This window comes from Hypanus sabinus, chromosome 15 (genome assembly GCF_030144855.1).
Source record: "Hypanus sabinus isolate sHypSab1 chromosome 15, sHypSab1.hap1, whole genome shotgun sequence".
Classification (NCBI taxonomy): Eukaryota; Metazoa; Chordata; class Chondrichthyes; order Myliobatiformes; family Dasyatidae; genus Hypanus; species Hypanus sabinus.
This window is the reverse complement of record NC_082720.1, coordinates 44,026,768-44,053,476: the sequence shown is the minus strand read 5'-3', so window position 1 is coordinate 44,053,476 and position 26,709 is coordinate 44,026,768. Positions and strand designations below refer to the sequence as shown.

General features: G+C 41.2%; 1 protein-coding gene across 5 annotated transcripts in view; it reads left to right on the top strand.

Annotated features, from left to right (window-relative positions):
* Positions 1-23,313, top strand: part of sting1 (stimulator of interferon response cGAMP interactor 1) — a 42,710-nt gene extending 19,397 nt beyond the window's left edge. For 2 of the 5 annotated variants that reach the window (XM_059990273.1, XM_059990277.1), the window contains 3 exons: positions 64-293; positions 1,401-1,587; positions 13,683-14,367. In XM_059990273.1, coding sequence (XP_059846256.1) covers positions 64-293; positions 1,401-1,587; positions 13,683-13,909 — 644 coding nt within the window. In that variant the 3' untranslated portion in view covers positions 13,910-14,367. The other 3 variants (XM_059990274.1, XM_059990276.1, XM_059990275.1) reach the window with 3 other exon arrangements.
* Positions 23,314-26,709: the final 3,396 nt, after the last annotated feature.

The window sequence follows — 26,709 nt, the reverse complement described above, 5'->3', positions numbered from 1 at the left end:
TCACGTGTTTGTTTTGGATTGCAGTACTGGTTAATTTAACATTCTCCTGTGTTCTATTTTCAGCCCTGGAAGGTAGAATAAACAGTATCATTAAAGAAGTACCAGAGCATATTGGAATCGAGAAGTTGTACATCCTAATTCCGTTCAGCTGTAAGATTTATGATAGACTGGAAAAGAAGGACAATAGGATCAAATTCCATCACAATCTACCAGAGGTCCACCTTGATAGAGCAGGGATAAAAGAAAGAAGTTACACAAACAGCATTTATTTAGTTAGTGATGAAAAGGGGAAGGTACGGAGTGAATTTCTTAATAATTAAGAATCATATTTTGCATTCAGCAAGTGACTTTCATAAGGTATTGCATTAAACTCTTTGTCTGGTTTGACATGATCTGGTGAAAGACCTTGACGCACCAGTCTCCTGGTCTTGGAACACACTCTATTTTGCAGGAAGAGTTGGGGACAGTCTCCTGCTGGCTTCTGGCTAATCAGTGATGCCCAGTGTAACACAGGCACTCTTCCCTCTAATCTGTGCAGGTGCACAGCTGCGCGGTAACTAAAATGTTTCCACCCACGTAACCTTTGTTGCTGGGCAACTGGAAACAAGAATGATTGTGTTGAACTTTATATTATCATACCCATCAATTAATAAATGAAATCGAAAGTGTGATTTTTCAATTTTCATTCTAAGTATTGATAGAATGCATATTACAAAAAAAAAATCATTTAAACCACACAGTTTTCAGGCTATGTAAACATTTGCTTGCTCACCGCAATGGTTGGTCCATCCTGCTGCAAAAAAAAATTAGAGGGAACTTTGACCACAGGACCCTTCCAATCACAAGTGATAGGTTCTAGTCTCAAAACTGCCACGACAGCCACGAAGACCCCTGCTGCCACCAATTATCAAAGTTTATCGTTTACACTGAATTTTCATGAATATCTCTCTGCACTTCTAACCAAAACTGAAAATGCCATTGAAAGTATTTAAATTATTCATCATTTAGAATTAAATTATTAACTGACTTGAATTAAGTGAAATAATTTTTTAAAATTTTGATGGTCTTTTCCCAGCCCAAGCTTGCCTTTGGTGTATTGTTGTTTGCAGTTAACCAAAGGAGAAGGGAGGACTTCAGCCCGAGCTCAGGAACTCTGAACTCCTCATGTCCCAAGCTAATCTGAGCAGATCTGATGGCTTTTAAATGAAAGATCAGAGTCACATTATTATTTTGGACTAAATGCATTCATAAATAGTTTTAGATGAATAAACAGATACATATACAAATTCTTAAATAATTTTATAAATCACCTATGTACTATGTTAACATTAAGCAATTTATTTACACTTTGCTCCTTCAGTTTTCCTGCAACATTAATGCTCTATCTTGCTCTGTCTTAGTCTCATCACTGTATCCTTGAATATGCCACTCCACTGCAATCCCTGTTTGAAATGTCCAATGATGCCACAGCAGCAATAAGCAAGGAGCAGCGTTTGGAGCAGGCCAAGCTGTTCTACGTCATCTTGAACAATATACTGAACAACTCTCTAGAATGTGCTGGACTCTTCAAACTAATTCCGTATGATGGTAAGTTACCAGTACTTTGATAGTACCCATGGTTTCATAGTAACTAATGATCTGCCTCTATGAAATACAAACTGCACCGCAGATGGTTTTTAATTAAAATTACCAGACAGATGATCTAGAAGCTGGGCTAACAACCTGGACACCTAAATTCAAATCACACTATGGCAGTATGGAATACATATAAGGAATTTAAGTAAAACAAACTGTCCCATTAACGATTGAAATGAATATATTGGATTGTCATGAAAATGATATCTGGTTCATTGTTGACCTTCAAAGGTTCATTTATTATCAAAATATGCAACATTGAAACTCTTCTTCTCCAGATAACCCCAAAAGCAAAAAAGAAAAAAATGGCAGAACGATCACCAACTCCCAGCTCCCTTCTCCCCGCACAAAAATTACAAAAACAGGCAAATCGATCCCCAAATCCGCCTCCCTGCACACACACAAAAAAAGAAACATTAGGTGAACAACATAGAATATAAAAAAACTATAAGACTGAAAAAAGTCTATAGTCCAAGTCTATACTCCAAACGCAGAAAACCTAGGTAACTTTCTCTGGGCACAGCATATGGCCTACCCCTCTCTGGCAGTGAGCAATTCCACCAGCAATCAAAAGGCAGTCTCCCTTCTCCAGCAGCAGAGCAAATACCAGCCATCCTTAGCTAGTATGGTGTGTAAATGACCCCAGACCCAGAGCAATGTCCTTGGGAATGGTACAATGAGCAATACAGCATGGAAGCAGGCCTTTCGGCCCAACTCGTCCATGCCAACCACCAAGTTAATTCTAATTGTTGGCATTTGGCCCATATCTTTCTAAACATTTCCTATTCATGTATTTATTTGAGTGTTCTTTGAATGTTGTTATTGTACCTGCCTCAACCACTTTCTCTGGCAGCTCATTTCTTACATGCACCACCCTCTGCATAAAAAAGTTGCTATTTGGTACCCTGTAAATCTTTGCCCTCTCACCTTAAGTGTATGTCATCCAATTCATAGCCTGTATAATTCATCCTGCAGTTTGTGAGAGAGAAGCTAAAACCAAATATATTGATATTAGAATTGAGTAAAACCAACTACTGATGCATGAAAGAGGAGCTATTCAAAACTGATTGGAAGGGGACATCAGTGGAGATTATGGTCGAGTAGCAATGGCAGGAATTTCTGGGAGTAATTCTGAAGAAGCAGGATCACTTCATCACAAAGAAGAAGTATTCTAAAGGGAGGAGAGGGAGCTGTGACTGACAAGGGAAGTCAAAGATATCATAAAAGCAAAGGGGAGAGCATACAAAAATTACAAAATAGGAAATACAAAGATCAACTAGTTGATAACTTAAAGAAAGAGTACAAGGGAGATAAGAATGGACATCAAAGCATTGGAAAATAATGCTGGAGAAATAGTAATTAGGAACAACGAAATGGCAGTTGTATTGAATAACTTTTTTGTGTTAGTCTTCACTGCGGATGACACCAGCAGCATGCCAGAAACTCCACTATTAGGAGGCAGAAATGAGTGTAGCACTATTACTAAGGAGAATGTGCTTGCAAAGCTGAAAGGTCTGAAGATGGACAGACAACCAACCACCCTCCACCCTCCCACAACCTGGTTCTGAAAGAGGTGGCTGAAGAGATTGTGGGGGCATTTGTAGTTAACTCTCTCGTATCATTGGAGTATGGAATGGTGCCAACGGACTGAAATATCACAAATGTCACTCCACTTTTTAAGAAAGGAGGTAAAAATCAAGAGACAAAAGCCTATAAATGATAGGCCAGTTAGCCTGACTTTATTAGTTTGCAAGATTTTAGAGTCCATTATTAAGGATGAGGTATCAGGATGCTTGGAAACACTTGACGAAATAGGTCGAAGTCAGCATGGTTTCTTAAGGGAAGATCTTGGCTGAGATTTTGTGTGCCACAGTTTCCAAAGAGGCATTGAATTGTGCATAATCAGACACTTGACAAGAACTATTATAAAACTGGCGGAGCAGCCATTATGGGAATGGCCATTGTGTGAGTGCGCCAAAGTTAGAATGGGAAATTGAGGATTTAGCTCTATGAGGCTTCAGTGAGGAGAGAGGTGGGCCATGGGTAGATGTTTTTTGCATTCTTATTCTGGCAGGGATGACAGCAGAGCAGCAATAGCTTGCTTTTCTGGGAAACATGAGGAAGGTGCAGGGTACTGTAGATGTATTCAAAAAACAAGGAAATACTCAAATAGCAAAATATTACAAGTGTGGCCGACGAGGGATATCAAAGCTAATGTAAAAGCAAAAGAGAGGGCATACAACAAAGCAAAAATTAGTGAGGATTAGGAAGCTGTTGAAAACCTACAGAGAGCAACTAAAAGAATTATTAGAAAGGAAAGCTGAAATGAAAGCAAGCTAGCAAATTATATCAACGTGAGTAGAAAAATCTTTTTAAGGTATATCAAAAGGAAAAGAGAGATGAGAGTGGTTATAGGACCACTAGAAAATGAGGCCAGAGAAATAATGGGGGACAAGGAGATGGCAACTGAACTGAATGAATATTTTGAATCAATCTTCACTGCGGAATACACTGGCAATGTGCAGGTGTTGAAGGGTGTGAGGGTAGAGAAGTGAGTGGAGTTACTTTTACAAGAGAGGAAGTGCTCAAATATCTGAAAGACCTAAAGATGCATAAGTCACCCAGACCAGATGAACTGCACCCTAGGATTCTGAAAGAGGTAGCGGTAGAGATTGTGGCGGCATTAGTAATGATCTTTCAAAAATCATTGGACTTTGGCATGGCTCCAGAGGACTGGGAAATTGCAAATGTCACTCCACTCCTTAAGAAAGGAGGAGGCAACAGAAAGGAAATTATAGACTAGTAAGCCTGGTAAGTAAGTTGGAATCAATTGTTAAGGAAGAAGTTATTGAGTACTTGGTGACACAGGACAAGATAGGATAAGGTCTGTAGTAAGTCTCCTTAAGGGAAGATCTAGCCTGACAAACCTGTTGGAATTCTTTGAGGAGATTACAAGTAGGTTAGATAAAGGGGATGCAGTGGATGTTGTATATTTGAATTTTCAGAAGGCCTTTGACAAGGTACCACACATGCAGCTGCTTACCAAGTTAAGAGCCCGTTGTATTACAGAGAAGTTACTGGCATGGTTAGAGCATTGACCAATTGGTAGGAGGCAGTGAGTAGGAATAAAAGGATCCTTTTCTGATTGGCTGCTAATGACAAGTGGTGTTCTGCCAAGGATGGTGTTGGGACCAATTCTTTTTATGCTGTATAGTAATGATTTAGATGATGGAATAGAGGCGTTGTTGCCAAGTTAGCAGATAATATAAAGGTTGGTGGAGGGTTAGGCAGTGTTAAGGAAACAAGAAGGTTTCAGAAGGACTTAGACAGATTAGGAGAATGGGCAAGAAAGTGGCAAATGAAATATAATGTAGGAAAATGCACGGTCATGTACTTCAGTAGAAGAAGTAAGTGTGCAGACTATTTTCTAAATGGGGAGAAAATCCAAAAATTTGAGATTTAAATGGACTTAGGAGTCCTTGTGCAGAACACCATAAAGGTTAACTCGCAGGTTGAGTCGATGGTGAGGAAGGCAAATGCTATGTTAGCATTCATTTCAAGAGGAATAGAATTTAAGAACAGCAATGTGAGGCTGGGGCTTTGTAAGGCACTGGTGAGGCCTCACCTTGAGTATTATGAACAGTTTAGGGCTCCTTATCTAAGAAATGATGTGTTGGCATTGGAGAGGGTTCTGAGGAGGTTCACAAGGATGTTTCCGGGAATGAAAGGGTTATCATATGAGGAATGTTTGATGGCTCTGGGTCTGTACTCGCTGGAGTTTAGAAGGATGGGTGGTGGGGGGGATCTCATTGAAACCTTTCGAATTTTGAAAGGCCTAGACAGAGTAGATGTGGAAAATATGTTTCCCATGGTGGGGCAGTCTAGGCCAAGAGGGCACAGCCTCAGGATAGAGGGGGTGTCCATTTGAAATAGAGATGCAGAGAAATTTCATTTGCTTGAGGATGGTGAATTTGTGGAATTTGTTGCTACATACAGCTGTGTAGGCCAGGTTGTTGGGCATATCTAAGGCAGAGATTGATAGGGTCTTAATTGGCCATGATATCAAAGGTTACAGGGAGAAGGCCAGGGAGTGGGGCTGAGGAGGGTAAAAAAAAAAGATCACGCAATACAGAATGGCAGAGCAGACTTGATGGGCCAAATGGCCTAATTCTGCTCCCATCTCTTATTGTCTTACAATATTAAATATGATTCTTATTCTGGTTCTATTGCTTAAGAATAACCCAGTAAATTATTAACCTCTGAACCTGGCACCAGTAAGGGAAAGTTATTGGAAGGTATTCTAAGGGACCAGATATGTAAGTAATTGAATAGACAGGGACTGATTAGGGTAGTCAGCATGGCTTTGTGCATGGTTGGTCATGTCTAACTAAGCTTATAGAGGAAATTACCAGGAATGTTGATGAAGGCAAGGCAGTGGTTGTTGTCGATATAGAATTCAGTAAGGCCTTTGGCAAGGTTTCACATGGGATGTTGGTCAAGAAGGTTCTGTTGCTTTACATTCAATATGAGGTAGCAAATTGGATTAGACATTAGCTTAGTGAAAGAAGCCAGAGAGTGGCAGTGGATGGTTGTCTCTCTGACTGAAATCCTGTGATTGGTGCTGGGTCAGTTGTTGTTTGTCATCTATATCAATGATCTGGATTATAATGTAGTAAAGTAGATCAGCAGATTTGCGGATGACACCAATATTGGTGGTATAGCGGACAGCGAGGAAGATTATCAAAGCTGCTGCCGAGTCTAGACCAGCTAGAAAAATACGCTGAAAATGGCAGATGGAATTTAATGCAGACGAATGTGAGGCATTGCACTTTGGGAGGACGAAACAAGTTAGGACTTATATGGTGAGTGGTAGGGCAGTGAGGAGTAGAATAGAGGGATCTGGGAATACAGGTTCATAATTCATTGAAAGTGGTATCACAGGTAGATAGAGTCATAGGGAAAGCTTTTGGCATATTGGTCTTCATAAATCATACTATTGAGAATAGGAGATGGAATGTTACATTGAAATTGTGTAAGACATTGGTGAAGCCTAAGTTGGAGTATTGTGAGCAGTTTTGGTTACGTAACTAAGGAAAAACATAAATAATATTGAAGGAGTACAGAGAAAATTTACAGGGATTTTGCTGGGACTTGAGGACCTGAGTTATAAGGAAAGATTGAATAAGTTAGGACTTTATTCCCTAGAACACAGAAAACTGAGGGGAAATTTGATAGATGTATACAAAATTATGAGGGGTACAGATAGGGTAAATGCAAGCAGGATTTTTTCACTGCAGTTCTGTAGACTAGAATGAGAAGATGTGGGTTAAATGTGAAGGGTGAAATGATTAAGAGGAACATGGGGGGGGGGATCCTCTTCACTCAGAGGGTAGTGAGAGTGTGGAATGAGCTGCTGGCGCAAGTAGTGAATGTGGGTTCAATTTCAACATTGAAAAAAGATTTGGATAGGTACACGGATGGGAGAGTATGGAGGGCTAGGGTCGAGGTGGAAGTCGATGGGACTCGGCAGATTCATGTTCCAGCACAGACTAGACGGGACTGTAGGGCCTATTTCAGTGCTATGGTGTTATGACTTGAAATTTGTTGGAATTCTTTGAGGAAATATCAAGCAGGATAGACAAAGGAAAGCAAATGGCTGTTGTTTATTTGGATTTTCAGAATGCTTTGGACAAGGTGCTACACATGAAGCTGCTAAGCAAGAATGGAGCCCATGATATTACAGGAAAGCTACTAACAAGGATAGAAGATTGGCTGACGGGCAGAATGCAAAGAGGGCCTTTATCTTGTTAGATGCTGGTGACTAGTGGAGTTCTCCAGGGGTCAGTTTGATTTTGCTACTTTTTATCTTATTTGTTAGTGATCTGGATAATAAAATAGATGGCTTTGTGGCCAGGTTTGCAGATAATACCAGAGTAGGTGGAGGGACAGTGTAGGTGAGGATGCAGAGAATCTGGAAAAGGACTTGGACAGGTTGGGAGAAAGTGCACAGAATTGGCTGATGGAATACAGGGTAGGGAATTAAATGGCCATGCACATTGACTGATAGAATAAAAGAATAGATTATTTTCTAAATGGATAGAGAATTCAAATAGCAAAGGGACTTAAAAATCCTCGTGCAAGATTTCCTAAAGGTTAACTTGCAGGTCAAGTCAGTAGTAAGGAAGTCAAATGCAATGTTAACATTCATTTCAAGAGGACTAGAATATAAAAGTAAGGACAAAAAGTTGGTCAGACCACATATGGAGTATTCTGAGCAATTTTGTGCCCATATCTAATCAACGATGTGTTGGCATTAGAGAATGTCCAGAGGAAGTCTACAAGAATGATCCCAGGGATGAAAGAGTGAATGTATAAGGGTCATTCGATTGCTCTGGGCCTGTACTCGCTGGAGTTTAGAAGAATGAGGGGGGAAATTTATTGAAGCCTATCAAATATTGAAAAGACTTGATAGAGTGGAAAGGATGTTTTCAATAGTGGGAGAGTCTAGGGCCAGAGGGCAGACCCTGAGAATAGAAAGATGTCTCTTTAGAACTGAGATGAGGAGAAATTTCTTTAACTAGAGGGTGGTGAATCTGTTGAATTCTTTGCTGCTCATGGTTGTGGAGGCAAAGTCATTGTGTATATCTAAAATGGAAGTTGATAGGTTCTTCATTAGCAAGGGTGTAAAAGGTTATGCGGAGAAGGGATGATTCAATGATAGAGAAAACTTGATGGGCTGAATGGCCTAAATATTTTATGTCATGCCTTAGTTCCCCTTCCTGGAACTAAATCTCTCTCTATATCCCACATCATCTTATAAGGTCACCCCTTAATCTCCTATATAGCCAGGAATAAAGTCCTATTCAGCCCAAACTCACTCTTGAATCCTGGCAGAATTGTACTATATGATAATTGTGTTTATTTTAAAAAGAATAAAAATATGAAGAGACCATCTAGCATCAACAAAAGCATCAAATTAAGATACAAAATTGTCACTCACAGACTCATTGATTTTATTAAGCAGAAGAAGTGCTGTACCTGCCCATTCACTTCTTCCCTTATCTCCATTCAGGGCTCCAAAGAGCCATTCCTGGTGAGGCAACACTTCACCTGTGAATCCACTGGGGCTACCTACTGTATTGAGTTCTCCCGATGCAGCATCCTTAACATTGGTGAGACCCGACTTAGACTGGGGAACTGCTTTGATGGGCACCTTTGGTCCTGTGGAACAAGCAAAATTTCCCGGTGGTGAACTATTTTAATTCCAATCCTTACTCCCATTCTGACATGTCAGATTATAGCCTCCTTTATTACTACGATGAGACCACCCTCAGGTCAGAGGAGCAACACCATATATCCTCCAACGTGATGCACAAACATCAGTTTCTCTAACTTCTGGTAATTTTTACCACCACCTCTTCCCCTCTTTCCTCTTCCCTTTTCTTCCATTCCCCACTCTGGCTCTGTTTTTACCTCTTCTATTCTCCTTCCCTGTCTATAACCTCCCCCTGATAGACATTCTCTTTCCCTTTCTCCCATGGTTCACTCTCCTCTCCTATCAGATTCCTTCTTCTTCAACCCTATATTTTTCCCACCAATCACCTCCCAGTTTCTCACCCCGTCCACCCGGCATTGCCTAATCAGCTTTGATCTTGTACTCCTTCCCTTCTCCCCCACCTTCTGATTCCAGCTTCTTCCCCCCTTCCTTTCCAGTCCTGATGAAGGGACTGATTCTATATTCAGCAGCTATAAAAAGTATTCACCACCCCCACCCACCCCCCCAAAAGTTTTCATGTTTTATTGTTTTGCAACACTGAATCACAATGGATTTCATTTGGCTTTTTGACACTGATCAAAGGAACCAGTCTCTTTTGTGTCATAGTGAAAACATCTAAATTAATTACAAATATAAACCAAAAAATAATTGATACCAGCCCCCTTTAATATCACACACCAAATTATCACTGGTGTAGCCAATTGGTTTTACAAAGGCTGATTGATAAGTTTCTAGGCCTAAGTTAGAAGGAGTCAATTTTAGAAAACCTAGCACATTGATTTTCCAACATAGTCCCCTCCTACATTTACACACTGAGGCCAGCCGTCGTGGAGCATACGGATCTTGGATCTCCAGAAAGTGTCCATAGCGTGGATGATTGATAAGTTTGAGGCCTAAGGTAGAAGGAGATGAGTTATACAGTTCTTGTTACATGCACATGCAGTTCAACTCTGAGTGATAATGCAGAAAGTTTGAAGTTCATCGCCTACCTTAGGCCACGAACTTATCAATCACCCTGATGAGTTATTAATTGATGAGTTATCAACTTCAAACTTTCTGCATAATCACTCAAAGAGTTGAACTGCATGTACACGTAACGAGAGCTGTATAATTCATCTCCTACCGTAGGCCACAAACTTATCAATCACCCCTGCTGTGGTCACTTTCTGGAGGTCCAAGATCCATATGCTCCATGACCTCTGGACTAAGTGTGTAAATGTAGGAGGGGACTATGTTGAAAAATAAATGTGCTAGGTTTTCTAAAATTGACTCCTTCTACCTTAGGCTACGAACTTATCAATCACCCCTCGTAGAGGTCACATAGTTAAATGGAGGTCTGTTTTAAGAAACCTGTGTACCTCTGTCAAGGTGTTTCAATTGATTGTAGTAAAAATGCACCTGTATCTGGAAGGTCCAACTGCTGGTGAGTCAGTATCCTGGCAAAAACTACATCATGAAGACAGAAAGCACAAGTCAGGAGGTAATTACAAGAAAATTTTCAAGTTACTGAATATTCCTTGGAATACAGTTAAGTCAATCATCAAGAAATGGAAAGTATATGGCAGAGCTGTAAATCTGTCTAGAGCAGGTCATCGTCAAAAACTGAGTGACCATACAAGAAGGGGACTGGTGAGGGAGGCCACCAAGAGACCTATGACAACTCTGGAGGTGTTACAAGTTACAGTGGCTGAGATGGGAGAGACATCATATGCAACAGCTGTTTCCCAGGTGCTTCACCAGTCACATCTTATCGGGCAGTGGCAAAGAGAAAGCCACTATTGAGAAAAAGCTCACATGAAATTTTGGCTGGAGTTTGCCAGAAGACATGTGGGAGACTCTGAAATCAGCTGGAAGGAGGTTCTATGGTTCTATCATCAAAAACACACCATCCCTACCATGAAGCATGGTGGTGGCTGCCTCATGCTGAGGGGATGCTTCACTACAACAGGCCCTGGAAGGCTTGTGAAAGTAGAGGGTAAAATGAATGCAGCAAAATACAGGGAATCCCAGAGGAAAACCTGATACATTCTGCAAGAGAACTGCGACTTGGGAGAAGATTTGTTTTCCAGCGAGACAATAACCTCAAGCATAAAGCCAAAGCTGCACAGGAATGGCTTTAAAACAACAAAGTTAACAAACTGGAGTGGCCAAGTCAGAGTCCAGACCTCAATCCAATTGAGAACTTTTGGCTGCACTTGAAAAGGCTGTTTACTCATCATCCCCATGCAATCTGACAGAGCTTGAGCAAATTTGTAAAGAAGAATGGGGATAACTTGCAGTGTCCAGATGTGCAAAGCTGACAGAGACCTCTCCACACAGACTCAAGTCTGTAATTGCTGCCAAAAGTGCATCTACTAAATACTGACTCGAAGGGGGCGAGTACTTATGCAATCGATTATTCTGTGTTTTATATTTGTAATTAATTTAGATCACTTAGTGGAGATCTGTTTTTACTTGGACACCTAAAGAGTCTTTTTCTGTTGGCCAGCATTAAAAAAAGCCAGATTATATCCACAGTGTTACAGTGTTTGAAAAACAATAAAACGTGAAAACTTCCAAAGAGGGTGAATACTTTTTATAGGCATGGTATTTTTACTGCACTGAGGGTGAGGCTGTGGGCCTGCTTCAGCTGCTCCGAGTTTATGTCTGAGGACTCACTTTCATTCTAAATGTCACTTACTTACTTCTATCGATTGCACAATTTATTTATTTTCTTTCTCTGCATGTTGGGTGTTGTCGGTCTTTTATTAAATGGGTTCTTTTGGGTTTCTGGTTTTGTAGCTGCCTGTAAGGAAACAAGTCTCAATGTTGCATAATGTATACATACTTTGAAAATAAGTGTACCTTGAACTTTGAGCTTAATTTCAGTACTCAATGTTCACTCTATGCACAGGAAGTTGGAATGAGCAATGCCTGTACCTATAACATTGCATTGACACAATCTGTCATAGTGCTGAGAGAAGGTGTTGGGAGCTGAGGAAAAGTATGTGGGTGCGAATATATGCATTTGTGGCCAGTTTGTGTGTGCGTGTGTCTACTTAGGAGCCCATTGTGAGAATGTACTGCAACAGTATGACTAAGTGCATACTCATATGCAAGTGTTAGCTAAGTCTGTGTCATTTGCCCGAGTCCTTGCTCTGAAGAATCTTGTGGTAAATAGTATGAAACTGCCACCCTAGTTAAATAGATTGCGTGTGGATATCTTCTATTCCTTGGAAATGGAAGTAGATCATTCTTTTAGAGATTGCTCAAGAAGAAGGCATGGTGCTACTACATAAATATTGTGAATCAATCTAAACTTAAGGTGAAGTCACTAATTACCATTACCATCTCCAGTTCCTGAACATTGCTTGATTTTTCTAGTGACAGATTTTTAAAGCCTGGAAGTGTGGTTATTTTTCCAGACAGGGTGAGCCTTTGAAATCTCCTGCGTTTAGCATACAAGGTAGTAAATCAACTGCTGGTTAATCAGGAGTTGACTGTAATTGCTTCCTGCTGATTTGAAGTCAATACCCACGATCCTCACTCTATTTCCTGCTTATTTCCTCACTGGCTCTATAATTTGTCTTCAGTTCCGTGAATGTTAGCTCACGCACTGCTCAGAAGCAATTTACCAAATGCTTTCGGGAAGTCCACAAAAATAACATCCAGACACGTCCCCCTCTTTTAGTCAGCTCTGCAAGAAATGTAAGGGTTGTGCCAGTAGTCATTTATCTTGTACAAACAAATACTGGTTTTCAAAATGCTCAAGGTATACAGTCATTCAGTCCATGATTAGTCAAACAATTTTCCAGCAATAGATGTCTACAATCTGATCTATAATTCTTGGCATTTCCTTCCTTAGTTGAAATAGTGGAGGACTGTCTCTCATCTTGTGTAAGTGCTTCCACCTGCAAAGCTGCTGAGTGTGATAGATGATAACAGTGCAGTGTTTAAATCAGGTCACTGTACCTCAATTAACAGAGGAACCAGCAAAGTATCTCCCTAATCAATGTGCAAGAAGGAAGGATGTGTTTCCTTTAACAGAATAATTCGAAAGCAGATACAATGTAGATCCAAGGTTGAACAATACCTGGATGTAACATACAGGGCTACAGTGCTGCAAAGTGGGATTAGGCTGTGTCGCTTTCCTTTGTCAATCATTTACATGCATTACAATTTATATATTGTAAATTTTCTATGAATATTATGAAAATAGCAAATAGTGAAAGGGCTGAGAAGGGGAAATATTAAAAGTTGTATTTAAAATTAAATGGATGCAGAGAGCAAAGAAAGAAAGAATGAATTGAGTTAGTTTTAAAATCTGCTTAAAAAACATAAAGCCCATAGCAAAGAGAAGAGACATGTGTCTTTGTTTTAATACCTGATGAATTTCTTGGCCAATAACACTTATAACTATGGTGGGGGGGGGAATGGGTATATGCATTTGTGGATACTAGTTTAATTTGTGATATATTTGTGTCTGCTTCTAACGCCCCTTTAAATTGTGTGTGCAGGATCACATGACACCCAATGACTACCGAAACATGCCTCCTACTTCTATCCCCTTCACCAGGTCATTCCCCACAAGTCAGCAGATTCCTCTGCAATGCAATTACTGATATCATTGGTGTAAGTGCAAAGTGATTTGATGTAACCTATGGTTAGCACTAATGCAAAATACTTAAAAGGATAGGCACGTAATGTGTGGAGTAAAAAATATCATTGGCCTACTGATATTTTGATTTATTTTGGATATTTCTGTTATGAGTGTACATGCTTTGTATTTCAGATGATTTGGAGGATAGTAAAGAGAATACTCATTTTTTATCTACAATGATTCTAAATGGTTTGAAGCAGGAGAGAATAGAATACCCAATACCAGAGGAAAACACTTGGGATGAAACATCAAATGCTGGTTTTCAAAGTGCTCAAGGTACACAGTCATTAATGATTAGTGATCCAACATTAATGATCAGTGAGACCAATGATCCGCAACCTTTACGAAGCCAGTGTTAATAAATGTTGTCCATTTTCTCTCTGCATGTTTTGTCATCATCATCGGAATTTCAGTTTAACAGGTGATCAAAAAGCAGTGGAAGCAATACCTCATAGACTTCCATTCAGATCTTAAAGAATTGTATATCTTTTTTAACCAAACACACAAATTGAAGAATTCCAACCGTGCTTCTTCATAACTTCCAGGAGCCTTATCTTATTGTTTATTTTATGAATAAAGTATGCTGTGGATGGTCAACTAATATATGGTATTGAGGCAAAAGTAGATATTACGTGATGTCATAAACAATAATAAAGCTTTTTTCAAATTGTACAAGTCAATGAAATTTCATGTCTAACCAATATCTTTAAATCATTGCTGATTAATTATTTGCTGGATTTTTTTTATTATCAACTTCATTATGTTCCAAAACTAAGGGTGTAAACACAATGTAAACAATAATAAATCTAGTGGGGTATTTTGGATTTCAGATAAATTTATTTTCTATAGAGTTTCCTGCCACAGGCTGGTTACAGAGAATAATACTGCAAGCAGGAGGCAACTACTTAACCACAAAAAGAAGTAAAAACAGAGCTTGTGACGATATTGTTACGTGAAGCAGGATATGCAGAGGTACATGTGAGAGAGCACAAACTGATGGGCCGCATGACTTTTTTATGCTGTGGTTTCTATGTAATGTATTATTGCCGCAAATTCTATATTTTTTATATTCTTTGGCAATATATGAGCATCACTGGCATGATACCATTTGTTGTCAATCTCTAATTGCTCCCAAGGTTTTAGTCTCATATTCTGCACACAGTGCTGTCAGAATGTAAGATTTTGAGCCAATTACAGTGAAGGCACAGCAGTGTATTTCTAAGCCAGCATTCAGAAGGGAATTTACAGGTAGTTTTTTCAAGTATCTTAATCCTGGCGAGGGCATCTTATAGATTGTCGTTGCAACACTGCATCAGTAGTGGAAGGAATTAATGTTTAGGTTTGGATATCAAACATTAAATGTGTGGGAAATATTAACCTGGATAATATTTAGCTTCTTGAACTTTGTCTGAATTGCACTCATGCAGGATAAAGGCGATGCTTCAGTTTGTGGATTGTACATAAATTTTGGGCTGTCAGAACATACAGGACATCTAAGCTTCAACCTAGTTTTATTGTATATATGTGGTCTCTCCAACTAAATTTCTGGTCAATTATCCCCATGGTGTAAATGATGGGATTTTTGAATCTTCAAAGTCATTCAACACTGAATGTTGATAGTTGTGCTTTTGCTGTAGGTAGTCATTGAGTCTTACAGCGCAGAAGCAGACATATCCGTATTGACCATTTATTATCCACGTCCACTAATCCTATACACAAGTAACTGATTAACAAATGCATACTATACTCCAGTTGTAGCCTTTTAATATGTTATTAATATATTATAAAACTGTTCTATATTATTCCTACTCATATTCTATGCTGAATGAAGTCTGGTATCCATATAGCTTCAGCGGATCTGATCCTCCCCACCCCCTAGCCAGCTTCAGGGTTCATAAACTTTGAATATCAAGATCTCTCCATTCTTTGATAATCCCACGGATTCTCAGAAAGCCATTATGCATATGTTCTGTCCTTATTAGTCATTACAACCTTCAGGGAGGAAGTACAGGAACATGAAGATGCACAGACAATGTTTTAGGAACAGCTTATTCCTCTCCACGATCATTTTTTGAACGGTCAATGAACACTACCTCACTATTTTACTTTCTTTTTGCACTGGGTATTTTTTATATTCATTATTTTAATTTATTGTATTTTTATGTATTGCAAAACAACAAATTTCATGATATACAACATTGATAATGAACCTGATTCTGATTCAAAGCACATTACGCTATGCTGATCAGGAGATGATTTCACCTGCCACTGCTTCTCTCATTTAAAATCAATTCCTGGTATGTGTTGAGTTTACTTCAACATTCATAAGATGCATATTTTGAATCATGCAGCAGGAAATGGGCCCTTGAGCGAACCAGGTCTGTGACAACCATTTATACTGGTCCTAAACTAACCTAATCTCACATTCCCATAAACCCTACCAAGCGACTAAAACTTATCCAGGAGTAATTCACAAAATCCAATTAACTCTTCAATCTGCACATCTTGGACAGTGGGAATAAACTAGAGCACCTGGGGGTGAAAATCTACATGGTCACAAGAAGAACATATAAACTTCCTACAGACAGTGACTGAGGTCATGATCAAACGTGAATCACTGACGTTGTGAAGTAGTGGCTCCACTAGCTATGCCATATTGCTGACCTGGAATGTTTTTCATGTCTTAAATGATTCTTTATCCCACTTCAGCATCAACATCAATGTCCTTATAGGTTTCCATCTACACATTAACACCATATCTTTTCCCATTCTCAACATAAGACATAAAACCATCAGACTCAGGAGCAGAATTAGGCCATTTGGCCCATTGAGTCTTCCACCATTCATTGATGATTGATTTAATATTCCTCTCTACCCCATTCTCCTGCCTTCTCCCTGTGCGAAGAGAGACCTTGATGAGGATGGTCTGAATCCACGTGCTGGAGTATCGGAGGCTAGGATCGAGACTTGGAATAAAACTGGATCAAGAACTAAGCACAAAACAAAACATGAGATGGTTAGGCTTATGATTATGATTGAGGATCCTTTCAGGTCTCTTTAAATACTCAATTCTTGGCGTCCAGAACATGATTGCCAATTAGTGGGACATCCTGAATCTTTAAAGGGGCTGTTCCAGCTATGCATATTCCAGAGAGTTTAAGCCCCAGAAGCTGTGTGTGTCTATCATAACAGGACCCCTTCCCTTATGGCCAACTCCTGAAGACCCTGGCTGCTCAGAGACGCAATGATTTTAGTTATGGATGAGAACCAGATCCAAGATGTCCCTTTCAGGAACTCAGCACCATTCCTTGGGTCCAAATCCTTCCCAGTCTATGAGGAACTTCTGAACACCCCGAACTGTGAATCCAAAATTCTTCTCATAGTGAAGACCTGTTCCCCATCGACAAACCTGGGCAGTGGTGGGGCAAAAGGGCAGGTGTTCACAGGTTTTAATCTTGAAGTGTGGAATGAGGGGTTGACGTTGAGGGTCTTGGGTAGCTGCAATATGTAAGCCACCAGGTTTACTTTCCTGGGAATCTTGAAGGATCCGATGAATTTGAATACCTGTTTCCTGGACTCTAATCAAAGAGGCAAATCTTGAGTTGACAGCCAGACCTGTTGCCCATTTCCACGTATTTTCTTGTGGTTAGTCTTTATTTCAGCCTTCCAGGTAGAAACTAGGAAAATTTCCCTCATCCTAGTCAGTTTCTCCTTGTAGCTTCAGAATAGATCTTCAGCCTGAAGAAACTCAACATCCACCCCTTACTCAAGGAAGAGTGATGGAGAATACCCAATTTGGCATATGAAAAGGGACATCCCATGTGCTGAATGCTGTAAAGTGTTGTGGGTGAGATCTGCCATATCAAATGATAATACTATCCATCTGCAGATGCTGGAAATCCAATCAAAACACATAACATGCTGGAAGAACTTATAGGCTAGGCAACAGCTATAGAAAGTCAAGTCAAGTCACTTTTAATGTCATTTCAATCATAACTGCTGGTACAGTACATAGTAAAAATGAGACAATGTTTTTTCAGGACCATGGTGTTACATGACACAGTACAAAAACTAGACTGAACTGCGTAAAAAAACAACACGGGAAAAAACTATACTAGACTACAGACCTACCCAAGACTGCATAAAGTGCACAAAACACTGCAAGTATTACAATATATAATAAATAAGACAATAGGGTGTCAGTCCAGGCTCTGGGTATCGAGGAGTCTGATAGCTTGGGGGAAGAAACTGTTACATAGTCTGGTTGTGAGAGCCCGAATGCTTTGGTGCCTTTTCCCAGACGGCAGGAGAAAGTACAGTCGGTACTGCTGGAAACATCGACTGTATTTTTTCATTTTGGTGCTGCCTGGCCTGCTGAGATCCTCCTCTAACCATCCGGTCTTTCAGAGAACCATGTACCAAAGGGTTTGTTCCAAATCTTGGTTCACCCGCTCCAGCTGGCCGTTGGACTGTAGGTGAAACCCAGAGGAAAGACTCGCTGTTGCCCCAGATTACGGAATGCCCTCCAAAAATGTGACACGAATTGCAGACCATGATCCGACACAACGTCCAACAGAAAATCATTGATCTTGAATACCCGGTGCAGGACAATTTCAGCTATCACTGCCTCAGATGGTAGTCTGTTCAAGGCGATAAATTTGCAGGCTTTTGAAAAATGATTGACAATTACCATGATATGGTCGTCCCCTTGGAAGGAGGAAGACCAGTGACCAAGTCCATGGAGATGTACACCTATGGTCTGTCAAGAACAGGCAGAGGGTCAAGGAGCCCTTAAGGTTGGGTGCGGGGCTCCTCATTCCAGGCGTTCACGTCACATGCCTGCACGTATTGACGGACCTTGCTCTCCATTCCAGGCCACCACTATCTTTTAATGAACTCAGTGGTCTTGGCAATCACTGGATGAGTGGTCATTCTCAATGCATGTCCCTATATTTTGCATAGATGGGGGATTAACGGTTATGGGGAAAAGGCTGGTAGGAGGAGATGAGTCCATGGTCAGATCAGCCATGATCTTATTGAATGGCAGAGCAGGCTCAGTGGGCCAGATGGCCTATCCCTACTCCTATTTCTTATGTTTTTGTGTTCTTATTCAAAAACCTGAGACAGGACAGAACTTGGAACGAACATCTGACCCGGAGGGCTGTTCCAAGGAATCTCACCTTGCATCTGGCCCTTGTGAACAAGAGTGTCAATTCCCCAGTGAATTGGCACTATCACATTGGCTTGTGGCAAAATGGTGGGAGGCTGCTCCTCTTGTTTGGGTTCATTGAACTGACGGGATAAAACATCAGGCTTCTGGTTCTTTAACCCCAGTCAGGGCAAAATTAAAGTGGTTAAAGACCATAAGGCCATAACATATTGGAGCAGAATTATACCAGTTGGTCCATTGAGTATGCTCCATAAATTCATTATGGCTGATCCAATTTTCCTCTCAGCTCTAATCCCTTGCCTTCTCCCTGCATCCCTTCGTGCCCTCAGCAATCAAAAATATATCAACCTGTTCCTTAAATATACATAAAGAATTAGCCTCCACAGCTGTGTGTGGCAAATAATTCCATAGATTCAACACTCTCTGGCTAAAGACATTCCTCCTCATCTCCATTCTAAAAGGACGCCCCTTGATTTTGAGTTGCTATGTCCCCCGGACTTAGACTCTCCCACCATGGGAAACATCCTCTCCACATCCACTCTATCAAGGCCTTTCAGCATTCAATAGGTTTCAGTGAGGACACCCCTCATTCTTCTGAATTCCAGAGAATTCAGGCCCAGAGCCATCAGGCACTCTTCAAGTGATAAGCCATTCAATCCTGGAATAATTATTTTTGTGAACCTTCTTTGAACCCTTCCAGTTCCAGCATATCCTTTCTAAGATAAAGGTCCTAAAACTGCTCACAATACTTCAAGTAAGGCCTCAGAAGTACTTTGTAAAGTCTCAGTATTACATCCTTTTATATTCTATTCCTCTTGAAATGAATGCTAACATTACATTTGCCTTCCTCACCACAGACTGAACCTGCAAATTAACAAGGAAATCTTGCACCAGCACTCCCAAGTCCCTTTGCACCTCAGTTTTTGTATTTTCTCTCCATTTAAAAAAGTCAACCCTTTAATTTCTTCTACCAAACTGCATGACCATTCCCACTTCCTGATACTGTATTAGATCTGCCGATTCCTTACCCATTCTCTTAATCTATCTAAGTCTTTCTGTAGCCTCTCTGCCTCCTTAAAGCTACCTGCCCCTCCACCTATCATATCATCTGCAAACTTCGGAACAAAGCCATCAACTCCATCATCCAAATCATTGACATAGAACATAAAAAGAATCAGTCCCAACACAGACTGCATTGTAACACCACTAGTCACCAGCCCCCAACAAGAAAATATTTCTTTTATTCCCATTCTTTGCCTCCTGCCAATCAGCTACTGCTTTAACCAAGCTAGAATCTTTCCTGTAATACCATGGGCTCATAGCTTGTTAAGCAGCCTCATGAGTGGCATCTTGTCAAGGCCTTATGAAAATCCAAATACACAACATCAATTGATTCTCCATTGTCTATCCTGCTCATTATTTCTTCAAAGATTCAACTTCCAACAGATTTGCCAGGCAAGATCTTCCCTTGAGGAAACTATGCTGTCTACGGCCTATTTTAACATGTGCCACCAAGTACCCTGAGAACTCATCCCTAACAATTGACTTCAACATCTTCCCAACCACTGAGGTCAGACTAACTGGCCTATAGTTTTCTTCCTTCAGCCTCTTCCCTACATTTGCAATTTTCCAGTCTTCTGCAACCATTCTAGAATCTAGTGCTTCTTGAAAGATCAATACTAATGCCTCCATGATCTTTTCAGCCACCTATTTCAGAACTCTGGGATGTATGCTATCTGGTCTAAGTGCCTTATCTACCTTCAGACATTTCAGCTTCCCAAAAGCCTTCTCTCTAGTTATGGTAACTTCACACATTTTGTGACCTCTGATACCTGAACTTCCACCATACTGCTAGAGTCTTCCACCATGAAGACTGATGCAAAATTCTTAATCAGTTTAGGTCTCTGTAAATAACTCCCATCAGGGTCTTTGTACCCTTGCAGTTCCTTAGCTCTATCCACAGTGATTCAACACTTTCAGACCATATATCACTGCTTTCTAATGACTTAATTTCATTTTTTACCAACAGAATAATGCCACGTCCGCTGCCTGCCTGCCTGTCGTTTCGATACAATGTGTATCCTTGGATATGAAGTTCCCAGCTATACTCTTCTTTCAACCATGATTCAGTGAAGCCTACACCATACCTTTCAATCTGCAACTGTGCGGCAAGTTCATCTACCTTATTCCGTATACTGCGTGCATTCAAATATAACACCTTCAGTCTTGTATTCACCCTTTTCTATTTTGTCCACCTTTTATATTGTAACTCATCCTGTTGACTGCAATCAACAGCCTCTCCTTACTACTCATTGCCTTTATTTGCCTACCAGCTACCTCATCTTCAGCACAATTATTGGCCTTACCCACGATGCCTCTTGCAGCTTAGGTCACTCTGGTTCTCATCCCCGTGCAAATCTAGTTTAAACCCCACTGTGCAGCATTAGCAAACCTTCCTGCTCGGATATTAGTCCCCCACCAGTTCAGGTGAAAACTGTCCTTTCTGTACAGATCCCACCTTCCCTGGAAGAGAGCCCACAGATCCAAAAATCTTAAGCCTCTCTCCTACACCAACTCCTCAACTGCATATTAAACTGTGTAATCTTCCTAGTTCTGGCCTCATTAGCATGTGGCATGGTCAGCAATCCTGAGGTCACAACCCTGGAGGTCCTGCACTTTAGCTTTGCACCTAAAACTCCCTAAACACCCAGTGCAGAGCCTCGTCACTTGTCTTACCCATGTCATTGGTACCTACATGGACCTTGACTTCTGGCTGTTCACCTGCCACTAAAGAAGCTGAGGACTCTATCCGAGTTATCCCTGGGAGACAACATGCCATCCGGGAATCTCGTTCTCAGCCACAGAACCTCCTATCCGTTCCCCTAACTAATGAATCCCCTATCAATGCAGCATGCCCCTTCTCCCTCCTACCCTTCTCAGTCATAGAGGCAGACTCAGCGCCAGAGGCACACCTACTGCAACTTTGCTCTGTTACGTAATCCCCCTGACAGTATCCAAAGTGATATACCTGTCATTAAGGGGAATGGTCACATTGGCTCCTTAACCCTTTTCCCCTTCCTGACTGTCACCTAGTTTCCTGTGTCCTGCACCTTGGGTATAGCTACCTCCCAATATGTCCTATCACCCCTTCAGTTTTCCGAATCCGGAGTTCATTCAGTCCCAGCTCCAACTCCTTAATGCAGTTTTTTAGAAGCTGTAGCTGGACACACTTCCTGCATTTATAGTCATCAGGGACACTTGAGGTCTCCCTGCCTTCCCACATCCCGCAAGAGGAGCATTTCACTGTCCTGCCTGTCATGCGTACTGTACTGGCTGAGCAGTTAGAAAGAAGGGAATGCAAAAAAAATGGAGCTTTTCTTTTCATTGCTTTCTCTGAGTGAACCCTCTCTGGGCTGAAGCATCAAAGAGCTAAAACGTTAAAGATCACCACTCTGACTATGTCCACTCAGATGACAGCCAATGCAATGATGGTTGATATGCTTGCCCCGCTTTCCTTTAATTTGCTGTTGCTGATCAATCCCAAATACTAATTGGTTGCTGGTCAAATCTCTTTTACGCTTCTGCAACCTGCTCCTACCTCTTATCCTCATACAGCAGACCTCATTGAAGTCCACTCCTCTCCAAACTTCCAATGTCCAGATTGGCCACTGGTCAAAGCTCTAAAGAAGAACGACCACCTGGCCTGCCTGGAATTCGGTCACTTGGCTTCCTGAATATAAGTCAGGTTTTTGTCGTCTGTTCATCTGATAAAAGGGTTCCTGCCCCTCTCAAGCCAGTAACACCGTGTATCCTGAGCCAAATTGACTGTGAGAAGCTCTCTATTTCCAATGTCGTAGTTCACCTCTGCCGGGGATAGCTGCCTAGAAAAGAATTCACATGGGTGCAGTTTATTGTCTGAAGGTGTCCATGGAGAAAATATTGCACTCACACTAACGTCCAAGGCTTCCATCCCCACAATGAAGGGAAAGTCCAGGTTGAGTGTAACGAAAATGGGAGCTGTGATGAACCGCTGTTTGAGCTCTGCAAAAGCAGTCTCCACTTCGGTAGTCCAAACAAAAGGGCCCTTGGATTTCTTGGTTCAAGCTGAAGTTTCTGATGAACTTTTGGTAAAATTTGCAAATTCCAGGAATCATTGGACTTGTTTCACACTGAATGCTTGTGGCCAATCTCCGACTGCCTGTATCCTACTGTGGTCCATCTTGAGATTGCCATTAGAGATGATGAAACCCAAAAATGGAATACTGGATACATGACATTCCAGCTTAATGAAAAAGCCTCTCCATTTTCAAGAAGCTTCTTTAAGAAATGTCTGACATGAGCAACATGTTCCTCCATGGACTTCAAGAAAATTAGATGAAGGCATACTTAATGGAGAGCATCCCAGAGCATGTCATTTTTAAAGGCCTGGAAAACTGCTGACACATTCACAAAGCCAAAGGGTATGACGAGGTATTCATGCTCTATCGGTATTGTTATGTACCCCTAGGGTTCATATTTTCTGTGGACTAACACTGTAAAATGTCAGTAGAATGAGGCTGTCTTTTGGACACTGACCCCCCCCCCCCCCGTGAACGAGAGAGAGATGAAGAACAGAGGGGGAGGGAGAGTCATGCAACACAGATGGGAGAGAGAGACACAAGGATTAAAATAGATGATTTAGTATTATGGCTTCTTCGCTAATTGTTGACTTTAACACCAAGGACATTTGGCCTGCTTGTGTGGATCCCTGCTGACACAGCAGAGTGATGTCAGGTGCCTGCTGAGACAGGAGGGAGTGGCCAGTTTGATGGACATGGACATGGTCAGTTGATTGATGGCTGACACTCTGTCATGGGAGATAAAAGACGGGTCTGCTGAGACACAGACAGACACACCTCGAGACACTGTAAGAGTGTTGTGCACCCACAGGAAGGTGGGGGCTTGGAGGACCAATTCAGGAGATCGATCACAAAGCTCACAGTGTGACGGCAGGACTGGATGGGGCTTGTGTGTGTGTCCACTCATGCCAGAGTGATGAGTCCACCACGGAAGAACGGTCTAGCCGTTAACGAAGGGGGCATATCTGAATGACCACATCAGTACAACGGAACAAGAAGACAACAGAAGGTTTGCCTGCTGCAGCTGCTCACATCTCACTCACTCTCTCTCTCTCTCCCTCTCTCTCTTTCTCCAATGTTACACCAGCAACTACTTCGACCTAAGCTAAACTGAACTGAACTGAACTTCCATCATCTCCTAAGACTATTCATTTACCCCTAGACTTTGGAAGAGCTTGGTTTTTGATTCCTTTTACCATATATACCATGTTAACCTGTAATATATACATATTTGCATTTTAGTTTTGTACTGTATTACTTAGTTTGCTAATAAACTTTATTAGTTACTAGTAATTACAGACTCCAACGTGTATTCTATTTCTGCTGGTTTGTTAACCGAGTTATGGGGTATTAACAAATTGGGGGCTCGTCCAGGATTTGAATACCAAATTGGGGGTCGGTGAATTGATTGGGGTAGAATTCCCTTATCTGCTCTGGTTGTGTGGGAAACTAAAAAGGTAGACAGCAGAAATGGAGTCTGAGGTTAATAAGTTTGTGACGGATCCAAACCCTGAGGGGCTGGATGAGGCTAAAAGGGATGTACTGCTGCAAATTTCTTGGAAGTTAAAGATTAAGGTGACCACTCGCATGAGGAGGGCTCAGGTATAGCTGTTAATAGCACATCATTAAGTAGCTGAGGGGAAATTCGAGGAGGAGGCATTGGAGTTGTTTGATGAGGGTGAAACATTTACTGAGGTTGAGGTTCGGCTTCAGGCGGATATAATGAAGTACGAACATGAGTTTGGAATAAAACAGTTGGAGGTAGAGAGGCAGAAAGAGGAAAGAGAGGAGGAAGAGAAGAGGAAAGTAGAGAGACGGAAAGAGGAAAGAGAGGAAGAAGAAAGGAAAAGGGAGCATGAGCTCCGAGTAAGGAAGCTGGAGCTGGAGGCAGAGAAGGAAAGGGAAAAAAGGCAGTTAGAGCTAGAAAAGATAAGAATATTGCAGCTGGGAGATCCAGTGTTTGGCATTGATGATGTATATAGCTTGAAAGAGCTGGTTGTAATTGATGAATTTAAGAAGTGTGTTCCCGATGATGAAAAGGCATTCCAAGATGAAAAGGATGCCGCTACCTTGAGGGAGTCTTCTGGGTTGGCAGACGAGTTTGTTTTAGCCCACAAGGTTGAGTTTGCTCCGGATAGGAGTTTCCCAGAGAGTAACTGGGAGGATCAGGGGAACTTGGAATTTGCAACTGAGACTGGTATTGAAAGCCTAGAAGAGGCAGATGTCCTGTTTGCCTGTGTGCAGGTTGTTGGAAGTATCTGAGGATTCACAGGGTACTGAACCTTGTGTTGAAACTCAAGAAAGATCTGAGGTATCTGATTTGGTTAAAGAGGAATGCAGTCCTTTTGGGTCAGATGGACTTGGTTCAGTGAGTAAGGGGTTAACCCCGGCACCAGTGGAAAGTGAGGATTATCAGTCACTTGTGTTAGATGGTGTTCTAAGAGTTAGTGATGAGATGAAAGCTGGTGAAGTGAATTTAATGGACAATAGTGAGGAAGGAACTGTGTCTGGATTTTTAAATAAAGAACTGGAGAAGTTTGGACTGGTTTCACAACCTTTGACCCTGCTTGCAGAACAACTGTCTGTTGAAGAATGCGTCAGCTTGTTAAACTCTGTTTTAGAAGTTGAAAGTAAACCACTCCAAAGTTGGAGAACTGTTGTTCAAGATGACAATGTAGAGAAAAAGGATGGTTTTGGTTTTGAGAGACCACATGTCAGGGTTACTATGGGGACCAATCAAAGTAAAAGTTGAAGAAATAGATTAGATGGTTTATTTGGGAACTTCCAGAATGTAAACATGATGGTGCTGAGCTTGGTAAACATTAAATTGGCACTTATCTAGGGTGAAATTAAGTCAGTGGAACGGCTAATGAGCAAGTTTGGGGCTGGCAACCCACGCACAGATACTGATGCAGTTAGCAGAGATAGGAGTTTAATTTATGGAAGTTTGTCAGAGACTTTTCTACCTTTCATGTTACAGCAGGATTTGGAGAGTAAGGAGGATGAGAAAGGCTTGTCTTTGTCAAAGGATGAATTTATAGCAGAGCAAAGTAGAGATTCTGAAATTACTGTGTTAAAGGAGACAGCTCTCACAAAAGAGGAGGTTTGGAAAGGGTCAGCAGGATATTACCTGAAAGATGGGGTATTGATGAGGAGGAGGAGACCACCTACTGGGTTTGCAGATGAGGATTGGGCAATTGACCAAGTGGTGGTCTCAAAAGTTTACAGGGCTGGAATTTTAAATGTGGCTTATAATATGTCTTTAGGTGGACACTTTGAAGTGGAAAAGACTGTAAATGGAAGTGAGAAGGAATTCTACTGGCCTAATTTAAGGAAGGATGTTGTGAAATTGAGCAGGGCTTGTCATACCTGTCAGGGTTTAGGAAAACCTAATCAGGTGATCTTAGCAGTACCATTTAGGCCGATACCTGTTCTTGGTAAACCATCTTCCAGGGTCATAGTGGATTGTGTGGGCCCATTGCCAAAGACTGCAGCTGGCTACGAGAATCTGTTAACCATCATGTGTGCTGTGTCTAGGTTCCATGGAATGGGGCCCCTCTGGACCATCCAGGCCAATACGCTGGTAAAAGCATTTATAAAATTTTCTACACTGGTAGGTCTACCTAAAGGAATCCAATCTGTCCAGGGTAGTAACTTTACATTGAGAACATTCCAGGGGATAGTTAAAGGGTTGAGAGCTAAGCATGTTGTATCACCTTTGACCTTACCGAGAGAGCAATGGTCAGACCAGAATGAAAATGTGATTAAGGGTTTTTATGACTCCTACCCTGCAACAGTGAGTACTGTTATGACAATGGAGGAGATTGTCATGTCTAGTACTGGAGTACCAATTCAATTTACTGTAGTTTTA